Source organism: Caretta caretta, chromosome 3 (assembly GCF_965140235.1).
Source record: "Caretta caretta isolate rCarCar2 chromosome 3, rCarCar1.hap1, whole genome shotgun sequence".
Lineage (NCBI taxonomy): Eukaryota > Metazoa > Chordata > Testudines > Cheloniidae > Caretta > Caretta caretta.
This window is the reverse complement of record NC_134208.1, coordinates 200,370,201-200,382,725: the sequence shown is the minus strand read 5'-3', so window position 1 is coordinate 200,382,725 and position 12,525 is coordinate 200,370,201. Positions and strand designations below refer to the sequence as shown.

Here is a 12,525-nt window from a genome sequence, read left to right as displayed (position 1 = left end):
AATGTGATATTTTGGGGTCCTTCTGTTTGGGGAAAAAAAACAATTTTAGTTATGTCTGTCAACTTTCATGATGCTCAGCTCAACACTAAGGCCGCCCAACTCTACATTTAGATTGTTGAGCAAGTCGGTAGCTGAAAAGTACAATTCTTTCATAATAAAACTGGTTGGCTTAGGTAGGCTTAGTTATGTAATTCTCCTGTTATTTCAGAATGTGTTTATTAATGAAATCTGCATTTATTCACACCTAAAACTATGATTTTGACAGACTCCTTAGATAAGGCAAAGTTTTTTTATCTAAAGCTTTGAAACAATGATTAAAATGTATGGATACTGTTTGAATCTGATTTGCACATCTAGAAGTTTTCTTCTGATGCAGTGCAACCATGTCTGGTGTAACTTGGCTTAATTAGTTCTGCTCAGTGATTTGGGACTGGTATCAAAGACTCTTATGTTAGCAAAAACATAGTGAGTTAAAGCTAAAGCTGTGACCTCCTCTCTATTCATGTTGGACCAGAGTATAAACTGTACCAAAAGGCACTGTTTAACTTCATCTTTCTCTTTTATGCTGCAAATTAATTTGCTTTAATTTACTTCTGATATTAATATCATTCTCTGATTAACCATTATATTTTTGTAATAATGGGTTGGGAGAATTCAACAGAAATACATAGTAGAGCTCCATGGAATATTCACTACTTCACAAAGTGTCTCTCGAACAGAAATATTTAAATAGAAAGCTATTCATCTTTTTACTTAATGTGGGGCTCTTCTTACAATTGTGAAAATCTGAGTACCATCAAGGACAACTAAAAGATACATAGAATTTATACATTCCTGTCTAGTCATGCCCTGATGTAACTGCAATTTCCCTTATTACATAGACTACACATGAAATGCTTTCCCTTTAATATTAGAGCTATGCACATTACAATAGGTGTCACTGTGCTGCTGGGTCCAATCGTTATCGGTGACTTCAGCTATTGGCTCAAAACACTGGTTGTCTGACTCCATCTGCAGGGCTGTAATACCTACTCTGTTTAGATCCATTCAACACACAAGTTCAGCCAGCTGAACAGCCTAGCAGTGCTACGGCACATCTTGCTAGCCTAATTCAAAAAGCCAGTGCGATAGCTAGATGCATACTCTCTTTGCACAGTGTAGCACTTTGAGGTGATTCAGTTTCAGGGAATTTGGAAAAGAGCTTGCAAGTAAATAAAACTGGGAGTCATGATGGAGATGTATTTAACAAGTCAAATCCTGGATCAAACTTAAAGCCAATTTCTTACTCAGTACACTGAAAAGGTCACCTTGTCTTGCTGGAAAAGAAGCAAAATCTCAGCTTTGCTGCTTTTTTATTTAACAGCTTGCCTCCCACTTAAATTTTCTTCATGTTCTTACCTAGTTAGGCTATCTAGCTATACAAACAAGGATACTCATGGTAGATGACAAGGGAAAGAACATGAAATGTCTCACCTTCTTCTTGATGCTTCCAGAGACAGTCAAGAACAGGTCCAAGAAAAGCTCTAAGAAAGGAAATAGCAGCAGCAGCAGCAGCAGTAAATTGCCTCCAGTTTGCTATGAAATCATTACCTTGAAGACCAAAAAGAAGAAGAAGATGGCTGCTGATATTTTTCCCAGAAAGAAACCAGCCAACCCTAATACAACTGCTGTCCAGCAATACCACCAACAAAATCTCAACAACAACAACACTATCCCTGCCCCCAATTGGCAAGGGCTTTATCCCACCATCCGAGAGAGGTAAGTTGAGGAGAATTGATTTTTGATGTTTAAATGAAGCGTTGAATTGTAGCAAAAGGGGTTTGCAATGTTAAATTTAGTTTCTCATTTATACACATTGAATAAAACATGCTACTCCTTTCCCCAAAGCAAGTATTTGGTCATGGAAAAATTTTCGTATCTCTTTCCGGACAGTGCAGCTGTTTTCCTGAAGTAGTACAAATATTGTTGTAAGCTGCAGTACTTTAAACTGATAGGTATTTGCATGCAGACTTACATGTTTGTTTGTTTTAGTAATACATGTTCTTGATTTTAATGTTCACTTTTTGAAAAGTTTTCACAAGTTTTTCTTGGATCTGTTTTCCCCTGGTATATTTGTGTGTGATCATGTGCAAAGTGATCGCAAATTGTGTGACATGTTTTTTTGTTTGTTCTCTTGTTCTTTAGCGGGTTTGTTACTGAAATGCTACTTAAAGATGTTAAGCAGTTTAATCTCATGGGTCTGGGGTGGGAATCGGATGCCAGATTACATAAATTAACACATTGCCTCTGTCTGTAGAAATGCAGTGATGTTCAACAATGACTTGATGGCAGATGTTCATTTTGTGGTTGGGCCACCAGGTGGGACCCAGCGGTTGCCAGGACACAAAGTAAGCAACAGCTGCATTATCAGTTCAGATGTGGGAATAGGAAGAGTAACTTCAACTGTAACATTGTAACTTACTGTGGGAGACTCCAAATCTTTGTGACAGTCATAAATTTTGAAATGCCTTTGTCCAGTGAAATACTTTACTTTTCTTTGTATTTCCAATTAAACATTGTGTTGTGATAAAAGAGGCTTTATGTAAAGTTGGGAAGACTGTTTTTTGTAACTTTTTATGGTTAGCATTGTGAAGATTTTCTAGAAGTAATAAAGTTCAGAAATTCACTTGTTTCTTTGAAGATAAAACATCTAATTGTACGAGGCAAATGGTAGGAAAACATGTAATTTTGTTAGTAAGTTTGTCTTCGTTCTCACATAATAGTATTGAATTTCTGTGCCCATGAAGCTAGTATCCTCGTAGTGGTAGTGGCTGTCTCTCGTTGTTTTTGTTGGCAATGCTTGAAGTTTATAGCATGAAATAAGATTTCCCTTTCTCAACAGTATGTCTTAGCTGTTGGGAGCTCTGTATTCCATGCAATGTTTTACGGAGAGCTTGCTGAGGACAAAGATGAAATTCGTATACCAGATGTTGAGCCTGCTGCTTTTCTCGCTATGCTGAAGTAAGCATCATTCTTCTGCTGGAAATGTATTTGTTTATGCTGTGTATGCACAGCAATAGTGTCACAGTTAAAATACCGGATAGCCATCTAAACAGAGGCATAAAACTAGAAATGAAGTAATTGTTCAAAAATATGCCTTCAGCTATATTTCTGTTGTTTAAAACTTTTATTTTCACTGAACTCTTCTCCCACCCTCTATTTCTAGACGTGGAAACGTTAGGCTAATGCAGGCAGTTGTATAAATAATGACTGACAGGAGATCTGTGAGCACATTGTATATCGTAATGCCTATTGATTTGATTTGTCCCTACACTTGCTACACAAAGGAAGGGAGTTACTAAAAAGAATTGTCAGCTCTCAGCGTAAAATAGGTTTTTTGTTAAAGTATAGTGAAAAGTAAAAAATTGGAATTTCTGGGTTCATACACTGACATTGTGTTAGCTCTTTTGTACGCTTACTGTACAGAGTTCTTGTCTGTTCAAAACACCTCTGAGTTACTGAATGCAGCCCTGAAAAGTAAAAGCTTTCTTTATTTTATTTATTATTGGGGCATTTGGAAAGTATTAAAAATAAAAGGGCTGTTTAAATGAACTTATTCCCTTCCCTCTATATCTGGTTTCTTTCTGTCAGCGTGAATCAGAACTTGGTTGCTTTTTCACTGGATGAAAGGGAACGGAATGAAATACTAATTGTTCCCCTGCTGAATTATCCTTGGACTGTGACTATAAACTTTGCATGATGTAATTTCCATTTGAAAATCAAACTCTATAATTTGGAGGTTTTTCCTCCAGTATTTAACACTGTCATTGGTTACTTCTGGACCCTGTTGTTTCTCATTTTAATTGAGATCAATATCCAGGCCTTTTTAATATGCTACTGGTTTTGTTGCATGCAGTCGTGAAATTGCTAGTTACCAACTTTATAAATATACTTCATGGATTGCCTCGATTAGCTTGTGATTGCAAACAATTACTTTGAACACTATATCATACCATTGAAATGTAACAAAGTTGCATGCAGATGCAGACTTTTCAGTTTGTCAGCAGGAACACATCAGAAATATTTGGGCTGCATGTTGACAAAAGCTTCTCCATGAAGCTCAAAGGTCACTCAGCAATTTTAATATGGAATTGAGACAAAGTTATGATATACCACCACATGTGAATAGATACATTACAATCTTTATTTTCCACATTGCTATTTAAAACATGTTTTTCATACAGTTAATACTTTAACTTTACAGAGTGAGATGTAGTTAGACTTTCTCTCTGCAAGGGGCGAATATAAGGTACTTGAATTTTTCTTTTCTATTGGAACACCAACTCTTTCTACATAATTTTATTACTGCTACATTAACCCTATCATTTAAAGAACAAATGGATTTTGAAATCTGCTTGAAGAGATTTGTACAGTGGGGCAAACTGTACAACAAAAAACGAGAACTTTAATACCGAAATCCAATGCCTGATGAATTCTCTTGACAATAGCAAATTAGGAAACTTTCTCTGAACAGTGGGAGGACTCCATCATCAACTTCTTCAGAATCCAAGCTTTCATTAAAAAAAAAAGATCTAGTTATTATGGTCGTGCAGATTACCTTCCAAGTGAGAATTTGATGCGGTGCTGTCTCCCTGAATCTGCAGAAAGCTCTAGTATCTCTACTGATGTTCAAAACATTTCCAAGCAGCAGCCTGAGACTGAAGGCCCAAAACACTTAGGCTACAGGAAGAAGAGTAGAAGAGAATTTGCACCTGTCCCTGCAAAGCAGGAATGAGAGGAGCATTTAGTTGAGCCGTCTTCTCACCAGGTCCCCTTTTCAACAATCAGGAGGAGTACAGTGTAATCTTTTGTAAGAAAAGAAAGAGTTAGAAATACTCATCTTTTTCTAAGACGAACTCTTATTATGTGATACACACAAATACAGATTAGTGTATTAGTTTAGTTGGTTAATTTTGTAGTGGACACATGGAAGACAAACACCAGTAAACCTATTATTAGATGCAGAATCTTCAGTAGTGTCTATTATTGGCATGTAGTAATTATGCCCCCAGCAAAATCGATTAGCTGTTCACTGTAGTTTTACAAATGCAAAACAATTACATGTTGTTAAATGCATATCCTGGTTGGCACACTCAGTTAGTGTCTTTAACACTGAAGACCAGGATTCAAATAATAAATTAAAATTAGACTCACGGTCTCATTCTAATCTCAGCCTGTGCACATCACACAATTTATACAGCTGTAACGTACTTTGCTGAGGAATAGGCTAGGACTGGAATATCTGCAGTTGCAGATCAGGATAGAGATGTGTTGACAGGATGAGAAATGTGGAATGCTACAGACAGCCTATCTGTGCTATGGCTGCTTTAAACCAGTGATATTAGTTCTCCACTTCCATGAATATTAAACTCGCAGTTTTTGTACTGTTTAAATTTAAAACAGATGCTGCCCTACTTTTTTGTATTAACAAGCAGAGAAGGAGAATAGAAAGGAGAAGAAGTTGGAAATTGAGGAGGAGAATTATAAAATGGAACAAATTTGGAGAGACTATGGTAGAAAAAACAAGAAAATATATAGACCCTTAGGGACGCAAACCTGAAATTTATGTTTGCATGAGTAATTCTTACTCCTGCAAGTAGTCTCATTGAAGTCAAGAACTAAAGGTCGCAAGATTCAGTCCTATATTAATATTTTTCTTCATTACTTCCTATATTTCATTGCATCACCTTGGTGTTTATATACTCTAAATAGAATTTTTCAAGTGTGACTTAGAGTTTTTAGAGGCACATTACTATGAAAAATATATCTAATTTTTATTTGACCCCAATTTCTCTAGAACTCATAATTGAGTTCATAATTCTCTGCCCCATTACATGTTGTACATTACTAGTTTTCCATCATTAACTGGAAATCTGCCCAGGCAGGTTGAATCTGCCATATCCTGATTCATGAAAACCAAACAACAAAACAAGATTTATACATATTTACAGTAAAAACAAAAACAGCCATAATGAGATCAGGGTTGATACTAATCCAGTAAATGTCATTTTATCATTTATTCTCCTAGGCCTTGTATATCCTGGGAAAATGCATCTTTTTAGAAAACCAGTTAACTAACACATTTTCATTAGCATGAAATGCAATTTCCCTTTAGTGTGGACAAGGACTTTCATCAGCCACAACCAACAAGCATATTTTTAAACGTAACTCCCTTGTTCACTATAAAGGCAAACTTATGTTTAACATTGTTTCTAACAGAATGCATTTACCCTGAATAGATCGGACCTCATGTGTGAGAGATTAAAAACAAAGTGCCTAATTCATTACTTCCCCAATAGTAGTGGACCTCAGGAATTTTATCATGTAAACAGATTTTAGCTGAATCTCTTCTGTTTTGACATGGCAGTGGGTCTTAACAAGTTTTCTTCCCTAGGAAAGTGTGAGAATACATTTTTTCTGGGGAAGCTAGCATGTTGTAGCATCAATAAACACATGAAATCCTTCCCTTTACCATTTGAGGTTAGTTAGTCTTAAGAGGTTTCATCAATTGATTGCAACTCTTAGAGGCTATGGCGTGATGATGCATGGTATTTGATGTATTTAGACAGTGTTACACTTCTGAGAGCCTAGATATTCAGCCAGTTTGTCTTGGCACCCATGTCTGATGTGAAGTGTGTGTTACTGCTGAAAACTTCCCTTTTCTTTTCCTTTGCACATGTGTCTGAATAAAGTCACCATATAGTTCACCACAAAAGGAAGTTCAATGTATGCCCACTTGAAGTTCTTAGACAGTATTAACTGTTGTTATAGCCATATAAACCAACCCTTCTTCAAGAACCTTGATTGACATGAACCCTTTTTGGGGGTGAAAAAATCTTATTAATCAAGTCATTTATTTGGAATTTGTTCACCCAAGTTTGCTAGGATATGGATACATTAGAGTCACTACCATATTGCAATTGCTGATTGACTGTTTAGAGTGCACTATCTACCTCATTATTGAAAGCAGCTGTTATTGAACTTGGAAGAAAATGGGACTGAAGGGGTAGCACTTCATAGTTTTATCAGTTTTTTTGTGACCCAAATGAAAGGCCCAATTCATCGTTAGCATAAGCCCACTGACTTTGATGAGCTTAACCCATGGATGACTTTGGCCTGTAGTTTCTTTATCGTGTAATTTGAAGCAGGATTTGATTTTTCCAGAAGGTATTTCTTAGTTTTAAGACTGCACTGCACCATTCAAGTGCCCTGTGCTTCGAGTTTTCATGTGTTATTGACAGTCAATGTCTTTTTGCTAAAGAGCAGTGTTACATGTGCATATTTTATTTCAGATACATCTATTGTGATGAAATTGACTTAGCTGCTGATACTGTGCTGGCCACTCTTTATGCTGCCAAGAAGTACATCGTTCCTCATCTTGCCCGAGCGTGTGTCAACTTCCTAGAGACGAGCCTAAGTGCAAAGAATGCCTGTGTGCTGCTATCCCAGAGCTGCTTATTTGAGGAACCTGACCTGACCCAGCGCTGCTGGGAAGTGATTGATGCCCAAGCAGAGCTGGCTTTGAAATCTGAGGGGTTCTGTGATATTGATTTTCAGACGCTTGAAAGCATCCTCCGAAGGGAGACGCTGAATGCCAAAGAAATTGTTGTTTTCGAAGCTGCACTTAACTGGGCTGAAGTTGAGTGTCAACGGCAAGATTTACCTGTTAGCATAGAAAATAAACGCAAGGTTCTAGGGAAAGCTCTCTACCTGATTCGCATCCCTACGATGGCACTCGACGACTTTGCAAATGGTGCTGCTCAGTCCGGGGTGCTGACGCTCAATGAAACCAATGATATCTTCCTTTGGTATACAGCTGCCAAAAAGCCAGAATTAGAGTTTGTGAGCAATGCCAGAAAAGGCCTTGTCCCCCAGCGTTGCCACCGATTCCAGTCTTGCGCCTACCGCAGCAACCAGTGGCGTTACAGGGGTCGATGTGACAGCATCCAGTTTGCTGTTGATAAGAGAGTTTTCATTGCCGGCTTTGGGCTGTATGGTTCTAGTTGTGGATCAGCAGAATACAGTGCAAAGATCGAACTTAAGCGCCAAGGTGTTATCCTAGGCCAGAACTTGAGCAAGTATTTCTCAGATGGATCGAGCAACACTTTCCCAGTGTGGTTTGAGTATCCAGTGCAGATTGAGCCCGATACTTTTTATACAGCTAGTGTGATACTGGATGGCAATGAACTAAGCTATTTTGGACAAGAAGGAATGACTGAAGTTCAGTGTGGGAAGGTAACTGTTCAATTCCAGTGCTCTTCAGACAGTACTAATGGCACGGGAGTGCAGGGAGGGCAGATTCCAGAACTCATATTTTACGCCTGAGCAAAAGTGTTTCCAGAGGAAGAGTTTGACCTGAAGTACACATCTGGTTCAGACCCACTGCTGCTTAGCTTCTTATCTGCAGCTGTGATCAGTACAGAGAATATGTAATTAAAAGCTGTGGATAGTTACTGCTTGCTGGACTTGTAGCCTTGTTGGTGATGAAATTTAAATGTAATATTCAACTTTAACTGGAATCTCTTAAGAGCAAGGAAGTTCCTAAAGCTTTGTTTGAGTCAGATATACCTACGTCCATGATTCCCAGCCTGTCTTGTTGGTGTGCGCTTACTTGCAATGGATCAGCAGATGGATGCTCTCCCTCATATCTCCTACGGACTGTGCCCCCCAATACACTGGATGCTGCCTCTTTTGGTCCATTTTCTCTTTCCGTCTCATGTCTTTTTCTCTCTGCTTCTCATTATTTTTTGCTCCCCAACTCTCCAGAAGGCTACATGCTGCTCAGTCAGGGAAGGGGCTCCACAAGGCTGGGCTGCTTTAATTGTTACAGCTGAGTCAAGTGTTATGAGGCAGAGAAGAGAAGAGAAGCTTGTGTGTGAACGTGAAGCCCCATAGAGGCAAGCCAGTCCTGGATGTGGCCAGCTGTATTGGGGATGGCTGAAAGAGAAGAGAGTGAGGGTTGGCAGGCAACATTCAAGGAGCTACACGCTGCTTTATACAGTTGCAGGATCATACTTGCAGCCAGGATGAACTGGGCTCATGCAGCTTTTCCCATCAGCACCCTCTTGAGCTCCTTTGACTCGTTCCCTTAAGACTGGGACATACTTGTGTGTACACACAAACTGTGTAGGTGGCTTTGAAGCATTTGCCCATTTAACCAAATGTTGCAATACTTATACTGAGATGCTTTTAAAATTGCTCTCATTTGGCCCACTACTAAATAGCTGGGTGATGATATCCAGCATGAGACAAAGGATAGGTTAATTTACATTTCTTTATCCAATATAGTCCTACAGCATTTGGAGGGGGGCGGGGGTTTCCCCTGTAAAAATGAAAATAAATATCACTGCAGAGTAACGTACTAGTCCTGATTTACATTTTCTTTCTCTGTAATGTGAGCTTTATTATATTATTGCTACACACTCTGACTCAGCAGATAATTAAATAGATGATAACAAGGAAATTCCCAAGAGTGGATTATGTCTGGTGGTGAGCACCAAATGTAATACAGTGAGGGGAAACTTATGTCTAATCTGTTGCAATTAGTTTTAATTTAAATGTGGAATGGAGGATTGTGTGGTCCAAAAGCTTTTTTTTTTTTTTTTCTGAATTACTTTTCAAGCTTTCTGTAGCCCTGTCTATTTTTAGCAGGAAGGGACTACAGACTCATTGCTGTTTAAGAGGGAAGGAAATCAGTGTAACTAAAGATCCAAGAACCATTTAAACTTTATAAAATCCACTCTTTGGAAAAGAAAATCCTTAGTCACTAGATTATGAACATTTGCTTACAAAGAGGACACTGCCGAGGTAATTTGTCTCACCTTTATAATATCTCTGAATTGGTTATACTTGCTTTCCATATTTTAAGCTAAAATAGAGGACCAAATGAGTCTTTGGCCAGGCTAAAGACTAATGTCTGTGCTACACTAAATGTAATCATCAGTTTTACAACGGAACCGCTTTTCCCGTATGGTTACTTATCAGTTAATATTATTGTTCCACCTACTCCTTGACTGTTGGAATCTTGGCCTCTGGCCATCTCAAGTGCTGGTATGTTTCTGCAGTGGCCAAAACATGATCTGGAGTAATGATAACTGGATTGGAGTAGGCATCAAAAACTCGAAGGCCAAAGCCAGTCTCTTCCCTGTCCCGTGGATGATGAAAAGAAGAGCGAGGGGAAGACTATTCTGCAAGTACCATGTTCTTTATTCACTGTAATGGTTACAATTTTACATATATGAGCAAATACGTTCTTTCTGAAGTATTAAATACCCTCAGAATATATAGAAAATGCTTTTTATAACAGATGTACCTAAACCAGACTGTTAGCGAGATTTGGACAGTATGCTCCCTGGAAAACTGAAGGGTTTTTTTTTTTTAAAGCTCCAGTTAATTATATTTAGATCTCTCTGCAACCAAAAATATACGTGCAGTATAATTTTATGGATTGGGGAAATATTTATTGAAGAGACAACGAAGGAATGTAAGATTGTCATGGGATAATAGTCATCTACTTTTAGACATTATCTGAACAGTAGTTGAATTTATTTAAAATAAACTTTGAAGCAAAGACTGGCCATGTTACTGTATATGAAATGGTTGACACGAACATAATGGCCCTGTCTGAATGATGCTACGGGGTAGAGTGACAGTTACTTGCTGTAACATTGTTAAATAGCTGCATTCTGATTCGTTTAGAACAGACTTACGTGCCTCACAGTGGGACAAAAAGTGTACTCTATTAGTATGGACAAGCCAGTCTCTGATTGGCTCTAGTTTTTTGGTGCTTTTAATTTATCTACAAATAAAGGCTTAGCATCTATTAAACTGACTGGCTGGAACAGATAGTTATGGGATCAAATTAATGTACAGCTGTGATATGTAGAAAATTAGCTTTTTTTTTTTTTTTTTTTACTTGTTATCCCTTGAATATTTTTGACAAAGTGGAATGAAAGCTCTGCTTCTTGCTTAATTCCTCTTAATCTGTTCTAGGTATAAATTAAAGTTGTTGCCTACGGTCAAACTATTTAAGCTTGGATCAGTAAATATAGACACCTAAGTAAGTGGCTTGATTTTGAGAGGTGCTTGACACCAGCAAGCCTATTGCAGTAAATAGAATCTGCTGTTGCCAAATACTTTTGTACGTCAGGCCACTTAATTAGGTGCCTAAATATGGATCTAGGTCTGGTCAACTAACTTGAGGTATCCAAGTTTGAAAATATTGATCTATATTTTGGAAGCACCCAATGTATCAAGCTGCGACATAAATACAACTTCAGCAAAAAGAACATTATGTGAATGGAATTTTATGGCAGTCTTTACTACTTGTATATTGATTTTGCTAGTAAGGGGAACTAAGATAGGGCATTGTCATGTAATATGCTTTAAGCAGATATGAAATAGTATTTAATGTTCTAATTTCTACATACTTATTGCACTGAACTGTTTTTTTTTAATTGTTGTAATAAAGTCAGCTAATTTCAGGTCACAGCAGCCTGTTATGCTTGACCTTAGGCTTACAGCATTATTTATGAAGGACAGATATATAAATATGAAGTACCTCATGTTGAATGTTATTGTACTGTATCTTTAATGTAACAGTGCAGATCTTGTTAGACACATGAATGTGTATAATCACATTAAACACATAAATAAAACTGGTTCTTATATAGTTGTTTCCTGTGGTACTTTTGAAGCATCCATGGAATAAATAGTGAAATCCTTACTTTGGCTATTCTTTTTAGTGTTTTCCATTGTTCCACATAATTGTGCGAGAGTATTTGTTAAGCTTAGGTATTCTGGGATCTTTTGAACCCAAAAGAAGTAAAAGTCTGAGGCAAAACCAAGGAAGAACAATGAATATGTTAATCAGTTACATTGTTAAGAGTGACGATTAAGCTAATGAGATGGAGTGAATGAATTAATTTATATGCTTTATGAAATTTCTTGTCTACTAGCATTTTAATATTTTCTATTACTATTACCAAGCTGGGTGGGGGGGCTGGTGTGTCATTCTGTTTGTTCTAAAAGATAGTAGGTACTGAAAGTGACCGTCGCTGTCAGTCCTTAAGATTCTGGAACAGGATACACTGATAGAATTCAGAAAGATTTATCATGCAGGCTTAGTGGAAAGAGGTTGTTCCCTGTTGGAAATTTGAGTCTTCTCATTCAACCATTTCTTTCCCAACAGAGTTGAATATCAGTTCATTATATTTCTTCACAGAAAATCATCCAAGAAGATGAATCTACCCTTCTATGATCCTTTCTGCGAATTTTGGATCTAATAACAAACCAGCTAAAGAGAGGGTTAGGAAAGACTCAAGAAAGGGACATTTAAAGAGAACTGGAGAAGTCCACCCTCATGAAAAAGAGAGAATTCTTAACTTGATCCTAAAATGCAAACTAAAATACATTTTAAACATTCCATCTAGTATCACTTGTGATGGGTTTTCTAAAATCGTTTACTACTGTTAATCCACAAACATA

At 37.5% G+C, this 12,525-nt stretch overlaps 1 protein-coding gene across 2 annotated transcripts; it reads left to right on the top strand.

Moving 5' to 3' along the window:
• Positions 1-1,015: 1,015 nt before the first annotated feature.
• BTBD3 (BTB domain containing 3) lies at positions 1,016-11,708 on the top strand. 2 transcript variants are annotated; one of them, XM_048842597.2, is made up of 4 exons: positions 1,019-1,758; positions 2,297-2,387; positions 2,882-3,000; positions 7,332-11,708. In XM_048842597.2, the coding sequence occupies exons 1-4, from the start codon at positions 1,436-1,438 to the stop codon at positions 8,362-8,364; spliced, it is 1,566 nt and encodes a 521-aa protein (XP_048698554.1). In that variant the 5' UTR covers positions 1,019-1,435; the 3' UTR covers positions 8,365-11,708. The 2 variants fall into 2 exon arrangements, with proteins under 2 accessions (XP_048698555.1, XP_048698554.1); XM_048842598.2 differs by lacking the exons at positions 2,297-2,387; positions 2,882-3,000 and having other exon boundaries at positions 1,016-1,758.
• Positions 11,709-12,525: the final 817 nt, after the last annotated feature.

Excerpts from the sequence above, each read along its gene's own strand:
- BTBD3 (XM_048842597.2), top strand. The coding sequence starts at position 1,436 with ATGGTAGATGACAAGGGAAAGAACATGAAATGTCTCACCTTCTTCTTG. Across the intron at positions 1,759-2,296 it reads TATCCCACCATCCGAGAGAG|AAATGCAGTGATGTTCAACA; the intron begins GTAAGTTGAGGA and ends CTCTGTCTGTAG. Across the intron at positions 2,388-2,881 it reads AGCGGTTGCCAGGACACAAA|TATGTCTTAGCTGTTGGGAG; the intron begins GTAAGCAACAGC and ends CTTTCTCAACAG.